The sequence below is a fragment of the Tenrec ecaudatus genome, chromosome 11 (assembly GCF_050624435.1).
Source record: "Tenrec ecaudatus isolate mTenEca1 chromosome 11, mTenEca1.hap1, whole genome shotgun sequence".
Taxonomy (NCBI): domain Eukaryota; kingdom Metazoa; phylum Chordata; class Mammalia; order Afrosoricida; family Tenrecidae; genus Tenrec; species Tenrec ecaudatus.
In genome coordinates this window covers 80,746,287-80,764,103 of record NC_134540.1, presented here as the reverse complement: position 1 = coordinate 80,764,103, position 17,817 = coordinate 80,746,287, and the positions used below count along the sequence as shown (strand labels likewise).

At 45.7% G+C, this 17,817-nt stretch overlaps 1 protein-coding gene across 3 annotated transcripts in view; it reads left to right on the top strand.

Annotated features, from left to right (window-relative positions):
- The window catches only part of UXS1 (UDP-glucuronate decarboxylase 1), a 107,301-nt gene that overhangs the window by 42,315 nt on the left and 47,169 nt on the right, over positions 1–17,817 (top strand). For all 3 annotated transcript variants that reach the window (XM_075563351.1, XM_075563350.1, XM_075563352.1), the window contains 3 exons: positions 395–438; positions 5,647–5,707; positions 12,844–13,024. In XM_075563351.1, the coding sequence (XP_075419466.1) occupies positions 395–438; positions 5,647–5,707; positions 12,844–13,024 (286 nt within the window). The remainder of the gene's footprint in view (positions 1–394; positions 439–5,646; positions 5,708–12,843; positions 13,025–17,817) is intronic.

Genomic DNA, 17,817 nt, shown 5'->3' with positions numbered 1-17,817 from the left:
GTAGAAACAAGATGTTAAGCTCTTGTGGTCAACACTTAGGGGATTCTTTTGTTCCTGAAAAGAAATAGGTGGTGTTGATCTGTGTGTGTGTTTATGAGCCCGAGACACCTCTTGCATGAGTCCTAGGAAGAAGAGGAGGCAGGTTAATTATAATTACTTCTCAAAGACCCAAGTAGATATCAATTGAGTTAGAGTTCAAACCTGTAATTTGTATCATCTATATTTTAGAATTTCAGTTCATGTGGTATATCTTAGTTCCAACTGGAAATGAGCTCTTGAAGAAACTAAGCTCTCTTTCTGCATTATGTCACTTCAGTTTGAAACATCAGTGTTGGGTGGGAGTGGCAAGAGGACTCTATTTTTGCTCTAAGACTAATTTTACTTGTTATTTTAGATTGTTGAGCCATTAAGAGAGAAAATCAGAGACTTGGAAAAAAGGTATGTGGTCTTTCTGTTCTGAGTTTAGGGAAATGCTTATATCTTGGTTGGGGGGGGGTTAAGTATTTAGTGTATTAAATATAAAATATGCAACCTAGAAAGGTCAATATCTAAGCTGACCATTGGGGCAGCGAGTCCTGTAATCAGAAAGATTTGTCACCCTCGAGACAAAGGACTTTTCCATGGAGAGAGAAATGTTTCCTGTGGAAACTGGGTTCCCATGTTCTTAGACCTGATTTTTCTGGTTTTTGCTTTGTCGTTCGTGGAGAAACCTCAGACTCACAGGCTCTGTGGTCATTCTTTCTCAGTCACTTGTGGGCCCAAAAAATCTCAGTCACTTGTGGCCCTGGGAGTTATTTCCTTTGAGAACCTATGGGAACCTTGTATGGCCAGAGTAACAGTTGGGTCTTCAGACGTTTTAAGAAAGGCAAACAGTAGTGTTTGTTGAAGTCTATGTCATTTTCTCCCCCTTGGCTTTGATGAGATCAGGTACTCCATGTTAGCATGGTACGAGTCTCTATTGAGGGTCAGATAATAGGATAAAAGCAAAGCAGTTTTTCTTCTTTTAATTTTGGCATTTTCTTTCAACCCTCCAAGGGGAGAATAGAATGGAGAGGATTTCATCGAACAGAACGGGTTTACTCAGTTTCTCCCTGTCCTCAATGGAGTGAGCTGGCAGGCTATTAGTTTCAGTTTGCATGGGAGTGAAGGTTAGCAGACTGGGTAGCACAAGGCTGTGTTTTGTGCTGTAGAGTTTTCTGTCATAATATGATACTGAAATGATGCTGCTTTTAATCCTGGTGAGGTATCCTTGTGGCTCAGGGGGTACAGCTGATGCCGTCGCGGTCAGCCTTTCAGACTCATGAGGCCTCTGAGGAGGATCGATGAGACTGTCTGCTCCGCTAAGAAACCCACAGGAGCAGTTAATAAACACTCTGCCCTACACGGTTGCTATGAGTCAGAATCTACTTGATGGCAGTGGGTTTTTGACACAAGTGAAGCTTACATTTCATTGGCCAAGAGCCTACACTAAGACTGGCATTTGAAAGATTTCAATGGAAACTTGAGGTAGGTGGAGCTATAGATATAAATGCATTTCAATATAAAAAATGCCCTGTATAGATTTTATGTTGGTCAAAAATATCTGTTCACCTGTAATACTTTTCTATAGAGCATGATACTCGTTTGTTTAGGAAAAGAATAGTGAATCAGGTACCTACTCTAAGTAGATGGCGTACATAATGTTAGGTGATTCCCATTGATCTTTTTGTGCTCTTGTTTTTAAAGCAGAAAGAGAAAAACAAGCAAATTAAACCTAGAAGAATTTACCAGTAATTTGCTCTTGACATGCTGTGGGAACTGCCTTTAACACCGGAGAGGAGGCATTTGCCTATGGCGTCTCCTCAGGCAGTTCTTTGTTGGGTGGCTGTCGCTTTCCACCATCTGGTGACTGATGAGGCAGAGCTAAAGGATCTAGCTAGAACCTCGAGTACGACATGCTGAAAAAGTCCTTTTTTTGGCGGGGGGTGGGGGGGGGGGAGAGGGGCAGGGGGAGGAGAAATTAGAACCCTCATTTTATTTTTCCATCTGATTGTGTGATAATGATCAGACAGTCATCTTAACACGAGCGGGACAAGACTGAAACTGAAATGCTGTTTCCTTGATGTACTTGTCAGCTTGAGCAACACGGCTTCTTTTCAGTAAATCATGATATTTTTGAGAAGTGAAGACTCCCAGAGAGGGAGGGGAAACGTGAGTAGGAGCTAACTTTCACTGGGTATAGGTTTTTGTCTGTTGTAAGTGATGCGGTTGTTCTGGAATTAGTGGGGATAGTTACTTAATACAATAAATATACGACAAACCAGTGGAGGGCATACATTTCTTCTTAAATAGAAAATTTTGTAGTGTCTGGCATAGCTCAAAGATATATATGTAAAAAAAAATTTACATGGAAAGAAATGAGGGACAGCGTCCCCTAGAAAGGAGCACCCCCTAGGAAGCATGTAAGTAGATTTTACATGTGGGCCTTTCCCCTTTCTTATTCCACCCCCCATTTCTTACTACTTTAATTACATGTCAGCCTTCCCTCAGCTCTGTATCTTAAAATGGCCTTTCAGTAGACACGTGATAGTGATCCTCTTAAGTGAAAGTGTTTCCTACCTGTCCTACAGAACGGTAAGAGGACAGTCTGTAGTTGCATGAAGTAATTCACAAAGGATGAACTTTTGGGGGTGCTGGTATGAAAGATTCATGATTAATTTCACCCTTCTTTCTGCTTCTCGCGCTCCTGACGCTGTATCCTCACTGCTGCCCTGGAAGGCTATTTATTGCCAGTTATTTTGAGTTGATTCCGAATCCTGGTGACCCCAAGTGTACAGAGGTAGAAGTGCTCCCTGGGGGTCTTAAAGGCTGTGCCCTTTTGGAAATAGATTGCCAGGCCTTTCCAATGTGGCGCTGCTGGTGGCTAGAGACCACCAACCTTTGGACTAGCCGTTGAGCACCTTGGCACCAACCGGGGACTCCTCACATAGAATATTTGCTCAGCAGAATGTTCTTTAATTATTGAAGGATTGGGCGAGCCCACGAGTCAGGTAAGAGTTTTAAGCTCCTTTCGGTGTTAAAATAGGCCTCTTGGTTGCCTCACAGGGCCTGGCCCTGTGGATGTGTGCAGGGGATGCTCAGTAACTCCGAGTGGCCAAGACCATGTTACCGAATTCCTGGGCTCTGTCCTCTGCGAGTGCTAGGAGGGCAGCGGTTTGCACTGAATACTGAGGGGAGCCGCAGGCGTTTTGCTTGCTAAGGCACCTACAGCTCTCTGTGGGGCTGTGCGTTTAGTTGTAACAGAAGAATGAGGATTTTTTAAGTGTTTAATAATACCTATGAAACCTTCTTTAACGGATGCTGCACTTTACAGGTAAACAAAGCCATAAGCCAGAGGTTACTTTGTCTACGTGGAAAGCTTTAGCGTGCGGTTAATTATCAACCCCCCCACTCCGGAACCATGAGTGCCAGGGGTGTGCTTTTGCTCACGCTTTTCCTTTAAGGACACTTAAAGCAGCAGCAGCAGCAGGAGCAGCAGCTTGTTTTCTTTGGGGACGTGTAAAATCGCATCTCACTGACACGGAGTTGATGCTGACTCACAGCGACCTTATAGGACAGAGTAGAACTGCCCCTGTGGGTTTCTGAGGCTAGAACTGTCCACGGGAGTAGAAAGTCTCCGCTGTCTCCTTTGGGATGGCTGGGAGTTTCGAACTGCTGACCTTGTGGTTGGCAGCCCAGTGTGTAACCACCTTGCTACCAGGGCTCCTATATAATACACTATATAATTTAAGCTATACTATAGATGAGCGACTCTTAAATTTATTTGGTCTTTTGAGAAAGTAGATGAAATGTGTACAAATGGTTTTTTAGATTTTTCTTCTCTTCCATGCCCCTCACTTGCCCCCAAGGATACTACTACCTCTCCCTCCCCCTCCCCAATTACTCCAGGGGCCACCCAGGAGCGGTCGGCATTGCCCGCCTTGGTGAAGTAGTGCTGTGGTTATAGGAAATGTTGTTTCTCTCGAACTTCCCCGGTGAATGAAAAAAAGGCGATGACTCTGGAAGCATAATTATGCTCATGAGCAGGAGCAGCTCATTCGGACGAGGGGCTGGACTAGGAGGAAAGAGACATTTTAGCGGTATAATGCGTCTCGGTGTGAAACGTCTGGAGTGCAGGCTGGGTTCGTGGCTGCTGCGGTGGGCTCAGACCGGCAAGCCGACAACTGGAACAAGTGTTAGGGACCCGTGCAGGAAACCATCTCCCGGCGGCACAAGTGGATGGAGTTGACAAGAACAGTGCTGCTTTGCACACAGAGATCTGCCAGTCTCCCTCCAGGCCACCAGCCTCCCAGGCACAAAGGCTGCACCTACTTCACAGTACACTGGTCACGTCCGGTCAGCAAGTTCCCGGGGGAAGACATCCCCACCAGCCTACGATCAAGTAGATGTTCTCCTGGCTCCCTTCACAGAGAAGGAAGTTGTGAGGTTTATAGACCTGTTAGGTGTCTTGCCCAAGGGTCACAGAGCAAACAAGCGGGAGGCCTCCAGTCTCTCTCACCCATTCCCTCAGACTCTCCCACATGCCTACCTGTTTTTCTAGTCTGCGGGGGTGACTGGATCTTGTAAGAATGTGGAAGTGCTTAACAGAGGAATTAACACCTAGCCAAAGAAAACGCTTCCTCCCCGACCCAACCATTCCATGCTTCCAGTCTTTCAGATGAGGGAAGAGTACTGCTGGAGGGTCTTCTCTGTGTTCCACCGTGTCCAGTTCAGCCGACTGAAAGGGAACGCCTCAGTGTCCTTGCATTGTGTTAAGGGTGGGAACAAGGTGAAGGCAGAGACCGGGTGCCGCCTGGCCCAGCGCTTAATCTAGATAAAATCATACCGATTAAACAGAGCCCTCTGATGTTCAAGGGTTTTTGCTTCTGAGCAGACCAAGTTAGGGATGGCTGTTTCCAGTGTTCCATTATATGCTCATTTATCATCGTAGATGCTTGTTGTGAGGAAGATGAGGCTTTCTACCCCCCGTAAAGATTTATGGTCTCAAGGATCCACAGGCCAAGTGGTTTAACTCCACCCAGAGGGTCTTTCTGCGTCACCATTGACTCGATGACAAAGAGTTTAAAAAATTCGTTTCTGCTTAGTTACAACATCCTGCTTCTGGAATACCAGTGGACCGGGGACCTTCGATCCTTTTAGAGGGCCTCAGAGAGCATCGGGTCGGTTCAGAGAAGACCATGAGACACAGCAGGCGCAGGCACATGGTTCAGGAGGGGGCAGGGTGTGATGGAATGTGAGACGTGGCCGGTTCCTGGTTTCCTGCCTTGCTCTTGCAAGAGATACAGTCCAGCGTTGGAGCTGAGACGCCATGTAACTTCCCCAAAATAGCCTCTGGAGACTCGCCTTCCTCTTTCATTGTGGCCTGTGGACTGAACTGGTGGGGTTTCTACCGCCTCAGCTTTTCCTGGGTAGAATCTCAGGTGGTAACCTGAACCAGGAGTTGGCTCACTATGCCTTGCATTCAGGCTAGCCACGAGGGCACTCGTGTGTAGTAGAAGGAATGAGAAATAACCCTTTGCTCTCTGGCTTTGGTTTTGATGGTTGGTCAAGATTGTACTCACATGAGATGTCTGATTTTTAAAAATTCTCTTTATGTTATTTACACAGCTTCACCCAGAAATACCCTCCAGTGAAATTTTTATCAGAAAAGGATCGTAAGCGAATTTTGGTAAGTATACGCATCTGATTAGATTTTTATTGTTCAAGAAATTATCTTTTTTTGGTATTGAATGCAATTCACATACCGCAACATTCACCTCTCTGTAGTGGTTTTTACAAAATGGTACAATAGCACTACAATCGGATACCTGAACATTTTCCTCCCCCTTAACAGTCTCACTTCTTCCTGTCTGCTGCCCAGCTCTTAGAACCACAGATGGCCTTTGACCTCCGGACTTTTCTACTCCAGCTACCTCATGGAAATAAAGTCATAAAAGGTGGCCTTTTGCGGCTGGCTCCTTTCTTTTTCTAATTTTTGTTAAGTAGGTGAAGGTTTAGAGCGCAGATCATCCGTTTTCTCTACAGTTTTCGTTTCATCTCATTCCTGGCAGCTGCTCCGTGCACCCATCACGGATGCCCCTTCCTCCCCATTCGGCTTCCTTTCCTCACCCTCCTGACAGTTGTCCTTGGGTCTGCCTGACTTCCTTTACTCTGCATCATGTTTCTAGGGTTCGTCTGCGTCAGCATGCATCCGTTCTTCACTCCTTTGTCATGACTAAGACTTCCTCACTCGGATATGGCCCACGTCTGGTGTAATTTTGAATCGGTGGGCAATTGGGGTGGTTTCTGTGTTTGGGCTCTGTACACGTTTGAATGTAGATGTATGTTCTCATTTTGGCGGGAGCGAGGAGGAGTATGTACCTCAGATTGGAAATACTGCATCCTATGGTAACCATGTGTTTCATTCCTTGGGGACGTGTGAAACTCATTCAGAGCAAGGGTATGCAAACTTTTCTGCTTCACACAACACTTTGGATGAGCACACTACATTTGTTAATAGTCTTTCTTGTTAAAGATCAGGGTAAGTTCACCATTTAACTGCTGGGCAGCAAAGTGTGCGCAGACATTGACCCCGTTGGTTCTTTTCTTTTTACCGATGGCTCTATTGAGACGTAACTCACACACCATACAACTCGCCCATCTAAAATATGCGATAGGTTGTTTTTGTTTTGATGTTTACAGAGTTGGTGACCATTACCACAACCAATTTTGGAACATTTTCATCACTCTGGGAAAAAAGCAAACAAAAGACCCAAACACATAAGCAATCAGTCTTCACTTGCCCCACACCTGTTACACCCCCAGTCACAGGGAAGCACACATCTGCTTTGGTCTGTGCAGAGTCGCTGTTTCACATCTGTCATAGAGCGCGGGTCCTACAGAGATGGAGGCTGGTAATCGACTCCTTTCCTTTCGCAAGTTTTCAAGCTTTGTCCACATTAATACCTTTTAATTCCAAAATAATGCCCCATTGTATTTTCCTTTGTCACATTTTATCCATTTGTCAACAAGGTCATACAGTAAGTCTGAAGGATCCCAGATGATGTGGGCTGCATGTCGCGCTGCTAGCTGCTTGGTTGGCAGTGGAAGCCCACCTGCTGCTCTTTGGGAGAGAGGTGAGCCGGCCTGCTCTCTTCCGAAGCTGCACAGCCTCGGAAACCCTGTGGCGCAGTTGTACTCTGTGCTGTGGATGGCTGTGGTCAAGAGTCCACTCAGTGACAGTGGTTAGTAACTGTAGGTCTAATCTCCGGAGGAATTGCCAGGCTTTCGTTAGAGCAACAACATGATTTTACATGATCACCAATTTCTCCATAGCTTCACCAACACTTACCTATCTTTTAAGTTCCAGCCTTTTTGGCAGGTGTGATTGGTATCTCCATTTGATTTCCGTTTCCTTGGTGGCTAATGCTGTCACCTATGTACTTATCGACTCTTTCTATCTCTTATGTGGGAAAATGTTTGTTCCAATATTTAATCCACTTTTTAATTGCTTCCCTTTTCTTATATTGAATTGTAAGTGTTCTTTATATGCTTTTAATGGTTGGCTTATATTTCCTTTCATTCTCTTTGTTGTCCTTTCAATTTCTTGATAGTGACCCTTGAAGCAGAGGCATTTTTAATGTTAAGAAAGTCTCCTTCTCCGTTCTTTATGTTTGGTATTATAGTTAAGAGATCATTGCCTGATCCAAGGCCACAGAGATGAGTGTCAATATTTTCTTCTAAGAATTTTATGGTTTTTTAAAAATAATCATTTTGTTGGGAGCTCTTAGGTTTTATTCTTATATTTAGATGTACAGTCCATTTTTTAGTTAGTGTTTTATATGATTCATTCAAACCTAATTCATTTCCACTTGAATACCCAGTTCTAGACTCCTTTGTTGAAAAGACTAATCATTTCCCCATGGAACTGAATTCACAATTTTGCCAAAATCAGTTGGTCGCAAGTGTAGATATTTTCTAGACTTGCTATTTCCCGGGCCTATATGTGTACCCTTATGTCAGCCTCACATAGTCTTGATCGCTGTGACTTCTTAGTATGTGTCTAAATTACTCTTTCAAGATCCTTTTGGCCCTACTGTTACCCCGTGCATTTGCATGTGAATGTTAGATGAGTTTGTAAATCGTTGCAAAAGTCAAGAGGGTGTTTGATCAGGACAATGGTGTATTTGCTTGTAGATTGATCTGGAGAGTATCGCTATCCTAACAGCTTCCAATCCAGGAGTGTGAGATAGCTTTTCATTTATTTTTATCTTCTATTTCGTTTCAGCAATATTCTTTGGTAATTTCCCATGTAAACATATGTCAAAAGCTGAGTTCTTCAGAGCAGCACGCCAGTAAAGCGTGCGTTTGTGTGTATATGTTCAGAAGGTACTATCAAGGAAGTGTCGCACAGCAAGTTCCAAGTCCATGGGTCAGGTTTGACTCCAGCCGTGTCAGGGGCTCATGGACCCTTGATCAGGAGGTCTGACCACGGGCCTCTGGTAGTAGAGGGGAGTGAATCCAAAGTCTCGCTAGCCTTCATTCTACGGAATCTGTACGTTTTCCAGTAGATATTCGATGGTTCTTGCAGGCTATGGTACTTCCGGTATTCTTTGTCAACACTTGTAAAGAAGTAGATTGTATTAATCTTGTTTTGTTACAACCCCGGTGAACACACTGGCCGGCTGTAATAGTTTCTTAGGGATTTTTTGAGTCATTTGCACACAGAGGTGCTTTATGTCCAATATTGAGTAGAAGGGACACGAGGAGACATCCTGGTTCTAGTTCCTAACCTTAGGGGGAAACCACTGTGAACATTAAATACGGGGGTCGCTGGGGTTTCTGCGTAGTTGCTCTTCATCAGGTAAAGGAAGTTCTCTTATATTCCTGGTTTGTTGAGTGTTGTTTTCATGAAGGGCTGTTCAGTTTTATTGAATGCTTTTTCTGTGTTGTTTGAGTTAGTGACTTTCTTGAGTAAACTTTCCCTCATTTGATACATGCGGAGACTTAACCTTGTTTGTTTGTTTTTTGTTTCATTTTTAAATATTTGCCACGAATCCTAGATGTTTTGCTTGGAGAACAGGGTTGTGGAGCAACTCATACTGCCATTCCACAAGAAATGTGTTTGTCAGCGTCCGTGATAGACTTGTCTGAATGATCAGTATACAAGGTGGTTCTTTGGTTTGCTTGTTTCTTTGCATCCTCATCATTCTCTTCGTCCCAGCTTTAAGACCATAATATTGCTTTTTTGTGGTATAATGGTTGATTTCTCCACACAGTCTTCCCTTTCTTCTATAATTTATGCACTTGGCCATTATTGGGAAATATACTGTTGTCGCTAGCAGCAGAGAAGAGTTCATTTTTCAGAGCAAGGGTATGCAAACTTTCCTGCTTCACACAACACTTCGGATGAACACACTGCATTTGTTAATAGCCTGTCTTGTTAAATGTCAGGGTAAGTTCACCAGTTAACTGCTGGGTAGCACAGTGGCACAGACTGCAGTTTTGAGATGGCTTGCATTAATCTCACCCTGAGTGGACTCAGAAGTCTGTTGTTTGCACAAGTATATCCCAATTTAGGGGTTATTTCCACCTCCTCAATATGTATGCACTGGGGCGTAATTGGGAAATACATTGATGTCGCCAGCAGCAGAGAAAAGTTCATTTTTTTCAGTTGTTTTGCTGCCATGTGTCAGATGGCTTTTGATGAGCTGTACAGGTACGTGAACTTTGCAGAGTCTTATGAGGGCTCTTGTTATTTTATAATTTCTTGAGCGATGGTAGTCCTACTGAGTCTGAGTGCTACGGAATTTTATTTCACTTTACCCATGACTAAGGAGTCCTGGTGGCATAGTGGGTTACACCTGAGACCACTAACGACAAGGTCAGCAGTTTGAATCCATCAGCTGCTCTGCGGGAGACAGAGGAGACTGTCTGCTCCTGTAAAGCTGTACAAGCTGAGGAACCCACGGGGCAGTCCGATGGGGCTGCTATGAGTGGGGATTATGCCAGTGAGGTTCGGTTGTTTGTTTGGTTGCAATTGGACTTGGTGTTTTTCAGTCACCTGATGGCTCAGAATTTAAGCCACACTGCAGTCACTTGGTGCCTGCCTCTGGCAGATGAATAAGTTATTGCTAAAGCTTAGAGCTTTGTCAGTAGTTGTTGGAGCCTCCACATAAAGGGGCTTGTTAGAAAATATGGTTCTTTTCCCTCATTTGCTGAGCAGCCACCAGTTTACACCACGTTAGCTGCCCGTTAGCTCACACAGGAGCAAGAAGTAAAACTCTCAGTGTAGTGAACTCTTGCAGGTTTGTGCAAATTCTTCTACGCCATGGTTAAGTCTTCTCTTCTAGGATGTTGCAGGCATTGTTGTTAGATGCCGTCTAGCAGCTCGGACTCAGTGGCCCAGAAACAACCTAAGGAGACCCCTCCTGGCCCTGCCCAGCCTCACGATTGTGGTTGTGCTTGAGCCCACTGTTGCAGCCACTCTTGCCTATCCCTCTCCTGAGAGCTTTATTCTTCCCAACAGCCCCGATTCTGCCGAGCAGCAGGGCCTTTCCCAGGGACTCAGTCTCCCCTGAGAAGCCTTGGTGGCGTCATGGCCACTTGCTGGGCTGCCATCTGCAAGGACAGCAGTTCTAGACCTCCAGCCCATCCACGGAAGAATGACAGGGCTTTATGCTCCTGTAAGGAATTAAGCTCTGCCCTGCCCTCTAGGGTTGTCGTGAGTCAGTATCGACGGACTAGATGGCAGTGAGGGTTTTTGTTTGGGGCTCCCTTGATCAGATGCCCAAAGTACATAAGATGAAGTGTCTCCATCTAGAGAGATTTGTTTGTTCTTCTGGCATGAAACTCCACACCTGAAAGCCAAGGTGAGTTCGAGCCACCCACCTTGCCTTGTTAGCAGTCCAGCACTTAACCAGCAGCGCCACCAGAGGGTCTGTGTGCATTGGGTGACTTGATTTTCTAAGGGTTTGTAAGTGTTACGCTTCCTTTAGTTTTGCCTCTGACTTGCATTTATAATGCTTGACAATGCTTGCCTAATGGCCTGAAATTGATTAGAAGAAAAATTTTATAGCCATCCAGCTATGTTACATAAATCTCCCAAGTATTTCTTATAGAAGGGAATTACTCAACAAAAACAATTCAGTGCATTTTAATCAAGATGAAGGTGTGCTCCCAACAATTTTATGCTGCTACTAAAACTAGCGAGCTGTTGGCAGCAATCATATATAATTTAGCTCCCGCACTTCTGCTGGCTCTGAGCTGTCAGCTAGGTGTTTCGGGGATAGTGATAAAGTGCCCCAGAACATCTTATTTTAAGAAGCATTTGCATATCGCTATAGGGTTACATGAAAAGTGGTTAAATGTCTAGTTAAAAAGATAAGCTTTCTGATTAAAAAACCAGAGCAGTTGTAAGAAAGCAGTTACATGAAGGGTAAAATAAAATATTGCCCACCTCCCCCAAGTTAAGATCTCATAGTAAGTTAAAATTGAAATCAGTTATTTTTGTGGAAATTCTTTTTTTTCATAGTTATTGTTCAGTATACAGATAAAGTGTAGGAGTCCAACACTAAACACGAACTAGCAAATTGACAGGCAGTGAGGAGAATATATAATTAGGAAAATTGTAGTAGGTTTATTCTATCATTAGGAGTCATCAGGGGGATCCTGTTAAGAAAGCCCAGCTTTATTGGGTGTCAGAGGCTTCAAAAAGCTTGTCGCCAAGTGCAATGAGACAGTAATGGAATTTTCCCACAAACTCATTGGGGAGCTCTTGTATCTCTAAAGCAAAAGGCATTTGAAAACCCTAGAACCCACTTCTGTCAAGGTTATTGCAATTCATAGCAACCCTACGGGACAGAGTGAATGGCCCCAGAGGGTGCTCAACCCAGCGCATCATTATGAAAGCGGCAGCGGCTCTTTCTCCTGTGGAGTTGGCTCGCAGGTAGCTTTGAATCGTTGAGCTTGCAGTCAGCAGCCACATGTCTGTCTTAACTTCTGCACCGTTTCAGTAACGACTAGATGGATGACCCAAGCACAGTGAAGATCAGCAGGACCTGCTTTCTCAGCCCGTCACATTCTAAGTCATGACATTCAGACGTTCATCAAAACCAAGCCACGCTCACTGTCATCAAATTGACCCCACTTCATAGGGGACCCTTAATAGGGTTTCAGAGTCGGCAGATCTCTATGGGAGCAGAGACCCTCCTCTTTCTCCTGAGGAGTGACTGGTGGTTTTGAACTGCTGCCCTTTCAGTTACCTGTTCAACACCGAACCTATAGCGAGCGCCCCGAAGGCTCCTTAGTCTGAAGCATGGGGTGTAACAGATTTTGATGATGTGAAGAAGCCACAGTGGACAGTGGGATTGGAAAGACAATAAAGGCTCACTTTGCAAAATGGTGTTTCCTGTGGGAATTATTCTCTCTCCTAACCCCACTGCCCTTCCCCCAAAAGCACTTCCGTAGGGTTGTTGCTCTGGGGGAGAACAAGGTGGCCGTCTGCTTCCGTGAATATTAAGTTCTGGGAACCCTTTATGGATCAGTGCTACTCTGTCCCGGGGGTCTGAGTGAGTAGAAATCGCCGTGATACCAGCGGGTTTATTTTGGTGGTTGTATTAGAAGTTTGGAGATGCTATAACTTGCTCTGGAATAAGAATAAATGCACTCTTGTTGTTTTTTAAATCCTAACTGGCTTTCTTTCTTTAGCTACCCCTCAAATTTCAGTGTAGCTGCACCCAAGCTGTAACTGAAGCCAGCCTTCATCTCACCCCCGTGTGTTGTTTTTCTCTCTCGGAATGTTTCGCACACACTGGCCCACTGCAGATCACCGGAGGTGCAGGGTTTGTGGGTTCCCATCTGACTGACAAACTCATGATGGACGGCCACGAGGTGACGGTGGTGGACAACTTCTTCACGGGCAGGAAGAGGAACGTGGAGCACTGGATCGGCCATGAAAATTTTGAGCTCATTAACCACGACGTCGTAGAGCCTCTGTACATTGAAGGTGAGTGGACACGCCTGCTGTGTTTCCAGAATGGCGCATTATGATGATTTTGAACCTCGCTGGGTGGCCTGCCGGAGCAGCTGGGCCCGCAGAGGTAAGCGGTTTGAATCAGCCACATGCACTGTCACGCTGTGTCTTATTTTTGAAATGGTCTTACTGTAGTCAATTCACTCTCCTGGTTTCTGGAAGAAATAATGGCTCCAAAGTCTAACAGGAGCTCTGGAGGCATGGTGGGCTGCATAGTGGGCTTATAACCACAGGATCAGCTGTTCAGAACCACCAGTGGCTCCATGGAGAGAGGTGGGGTTTTCCACTGCTGGAAAGATTTACAGCCTTGGAAACCCACAGGGGCAGTTCTATGCCTTACAGAGTTGCTGTGAGTCAGAATTGACTTGACAGCGGTGAGTTTGTATGTTTTTGGTAAATGTTTTACCTTCACCATTAACATGGCACCTCTGAATTTGAAATCTGTGGATCCATCGAGGCCGCGCTCATCTGTAGCCTGCCCACTTGCAGCTCCCCGAGAGGAAGCTGTGGTAGTCGGTTTCCATAGGGATGACAGCCTAAGCTGAGTGGAACTGTTTCCCTTCCCACAGGAGCCCTGTGGGGTAGTGGCTGGGCTGCGATCTGCATGGTTGGCAGTTTGGAACCACCAGCAGCTCCTCAGGAAAAATAAAGGACTTTCTACTCCTGTAAACAGTGACAGCCTCCGAATCCCATAGGGAGTTGCTAAGAGTCAGCATTGACTCACCAGCAGTGAGAGCAAGCCCCGCAGGTCCCGTAGCCGATGTAAGGGCAGAGCTTGTCGTGGGATTTCACATCAAAATTTGAAAAGTCTCGTAAAAGTGTTCTCACTTTGAAGCAATTACAAATGGAAGGTCCTGCCCTGTAAATGCTCTTATTTCTCCTTAGATTGTGGAAAGTGCACCCGTGGGAACTACTGCCAGGTTAGTGAGTTGCCTAGGGTCACACAAGGGTCCCCAATGTCACAGTGATAGCAGCCGTGGGCTGCAAATCTGCTCCGGATGGGAAGGAGAGAGAAAGGTGTGGCAGTCTGGCTACCCCGCGGGGCAGACCCGCTTTATCATCACTCGCTGCTGCTGCCGCGGAGTCACTTCCTATGTGTAACAATCCTATAGGACAGGGCAGAGCTGCCCTTGTGGGTTCCTGAGACTGTAACTCTTTACGGGAGTAGAAAGCCTCCTCTTTCTCCCGTGGAGCATCTGGTGCTTTCAAAGTGCTGACCCTTCTGTTACCCACCAACATGTAACGACTGCACCACCGTGGCTCGGGTTGCCTTATCAGGCAGGGCCATTATGAGCTGGAATTAGGCTTACACAGATTTTGCATTTATTTCTGTTTAAACCCGACCATAGCCCTGAGAGGCAAGTGGCTAAAGTTACACTGCCTAGTTACAGTGCTGTTTAGTGTCCAAGTAGAACACAGTCTTAGCTTTTTAGACTTCCATGCTCTTATAATATACTGACCTCTCGTCCTGTATTCAGCCTCTCCCCATTATTATCACGTGGTGAATGTTTTCCTCTGTCATTTGAAAGATGTCAGAAAGAACCAATTTAATGGTGATAACTTATTGTATGAAGATGTGCCATAGTTTATTTAATCATCCTTATTTTAAATTTTGTAGTTTTAATATAAATGTCTCTGTGTGGATTTGATTTCCTTTGTAAAAGAGGTTCAATTAGGAGCCAGATACTAATATGTTTACTTCACTGTTTGGTAATTTCTATTTCACTTTGTCATCATTATCCTTAAAAACTCATGAAAACACTGTGCCTGTATGATAGAAAACCAGTGTTGTAATGCACTTCCCCACCGTTACTAAAAAATGTTTGATTTCCTAACACCTTTAGTTACAAAAGAAATCCAATTCATTGAGTTTCTTTACGAAAAAATTTTAAAATTTGCTTTTGATGTGAGTTTTTTTATAATAGCATGTTAATCATTTGGCATCTGCTTAGCATGCCCCCTCATCTACTATTATCCTTTGAATTTCATTAAAGTTTAATAATTTTTGTATAGTTTTAAAATTTATTTTTTAAAATCATTTTATTGGGGGCTCTTATAGCCCTTATAACATTCCATACATCAATTATATCAAGTATATTTGTACAGATGTTGCCAGCATCGTTTTCTAAACACTTTCTATATGAGCCCTTGGTATTAGTTCCTCCCCACCCCACTTCCGCCTCGTAACCCCTCGATAAATTAGAAATTATTATTATTTTCTTATATAGTCAGATCTGTTCATTTTCCTGCTGATGCTGTTCTTTTGTGCCATCATCTTCCCAAGTGTAGATATGTATTCAGCCAGTGTCTTTTGTTCTTTCTGGATTGTTTTTTTTAACATTTAAATATTTAATCTACCTGAAGTTCACTTTCTCACTGCTGTCAAGCCACTTCCGACTGATGGAGACCCTGTGGAACAGAGTAGAACTGTTCCATTGCGTCTCTGGAACCTGAAATCTTTGTGGAGCAGGCAGCCTCATCTTTCTCCTGTGGAACAGCTGATGGGCTTGAACCACTGACCTTGTGATTAATAGTCCAGTGTTTACCCAGCAGTGCTACCAAGACCCCTGTTTTGGGATTAGGTTGCAATTTTTGTAAGGTGCTCTTGTAAGTTGAAGCGAAATGTTCAGATCCGAATCAACTTGCTCTTGATTCTACAGCTGTGTCCCCCAGACCCCCCTCACCCAGTTATTAGTCAAAGACTAATGTCGGTCCTGCTGTGTGTTGGCTGATGGAATTAAGGTTGGGAATCAGCAGAACTTACAGGGCAGAGATGCTCTAGGATGGCTGCACGCAGTCTCTGGGGCCTTCTCGAGCCCCGGTGGAGGAGTGTCTGGAGATACCCCAGGAGATGGAGAGAAGAGGTGAGAGGGGACAGCTTGGTGGATCGGAACGAGAGAAGAACTTTCTCTGTGTGTCTGTTAAAGGAGGCCATGAGCTAGAGATGGCAGGCACCCCGAGACTCGGAGCACGCCTCCCAGATGATAGCCAGCCAGCAAGGACATAGGGACCTCGGTGCGACAGCTTCACGCCACTGAATTCTGCCTGCTCCTCTAGGGCTTGGTAAGGGACTCACCTCTACATGAAGAGAGTGCAATCCCACCGGTGATTAGATTCCAGCCTCGTGAGACTTCGCAGGAGAAAAATTTTGCAGGGTACTGTACTGAACCTGAACTTCTCATCTACTGAGCGGTGAGCTAACAGTCGAATGGCATTTCACTCTCAACATCTGTGGTGACACGTGAGGACGGCCCTCGGGAACGAATACCAGAGCTCCGCCCAGTGCCAAGCTACACGGAAGAGGGAGTCCGCCCTGGAGAGAGCTACTGTCACTGTCTGTTTTGCACGTGGCAGTACGCGTGTGTTGTGTGAAGCTATTCTATAAGTAGCATAGAGAAATCAAAAGCTACCAACATTGGACTCTTGGTAAGAGAATTGCCTGCTTTGGCGATGAGCTTTGACAGGAGCTGCGGTAGACCGTGACCATTGCTCCTGGCTGGAGATCGGGTGGGCATCTTTCTCACAGGTACACCCAGAACATACGCTGGATGCAGTCAGGTGGTAAACGGTGAGCACTTTTTCTGTTGGCGCATGTGGTGAAGGAGCAGTACTTTATAGCTCTTCTAGCCAGCTCTCTGCAACACCCACCAAATGAGTGGGTAGGACCATGGAAACGGTATGTGAAACACGAATAGAAGGGATTGATCAGCTTGGCCATTCCACTTCGTATAAGAGTAATCTCAGGAGCAGCGCGAGAACCCCATGGCCATCAAGAAAGAAGAGCTACCAGTGCTTTGGAGAGGCCTGACCGAAGGGGCCGAGGCACCAGAGGCTGCGGCTCAGAGATGGTGAGACAGACGGAGCAGAGGAGCTGCACGGAGCTCACGAGGCAGAGCTACAGACTTCTTCCTGGTCCACAGATGCTGAAGCCAAGCACCACGTGGCCGAGAACCAGAGTTCTGTTTTTTTGCCAGGATGGCTGAGAAGAGGTGCTGAGGGCAGAAGAACTGCCTCCTTACCCTTTTGGAATATGTTAACTTCCCTAGGGAACCCCAATAATCGGCAGGGTTGTCTGTGAGTTCTCTGCGGCCATGGAACCAGTTACCTAACCCAGCAGAGGCGTGGAGCGCTGTGGGGGGGGAGGGGGGATGGTTGGTGCCAGGATAGGGCACAGAAGGATGGAAGGTGAAGGGAGGCATGCCTGTCTGACCTTTGCCTTGTGGCAGTTGGTCTTGGGTCCGTGTGGCATTGGCTTCTCCTTCTCCATTGTGTAGCTGGAGGAAGTCAGGCATGCCGCTCATGTCGGGGCCTCAGCTCGGAGTGGTACGTAGCCACAATAGCATTCACCCCGGAAAGCATAAGACAGTCCTCCGTCTGCGCAGTTGAAAGTTCGTCTCTCATCAGCTGTCTCCTTCAGTGGGGTTCTCTGCCGTAGGGGTGAGTTCTTCCGCGTACTGATACTCTCCCTTCTCCCTGTGCCCAGTCCTCCCATCCGTTTGCTCATTCTGCCCTCTCCTTGGGCAGGCGACTGCACTTCCTCAGCGGACAGGTGTGTCATTTGATTCTCCATGGCAGTGCAGATGAGCTATATTCCTTCTTAGAGTAAGACAAAAAGGTGTGCCTAATGAGATGTCTCACAAAAGTGGCGTCGTTTAGTGTCCAGTCTGCTCCGCGTGGTGGTCATGACAGTGCACTTGAACGGTGTCCCTGGCGTCGGCTGACAGCCTGTGCTTGAGCAGGATGAGGCTGCCATATGCAGCCGTGAG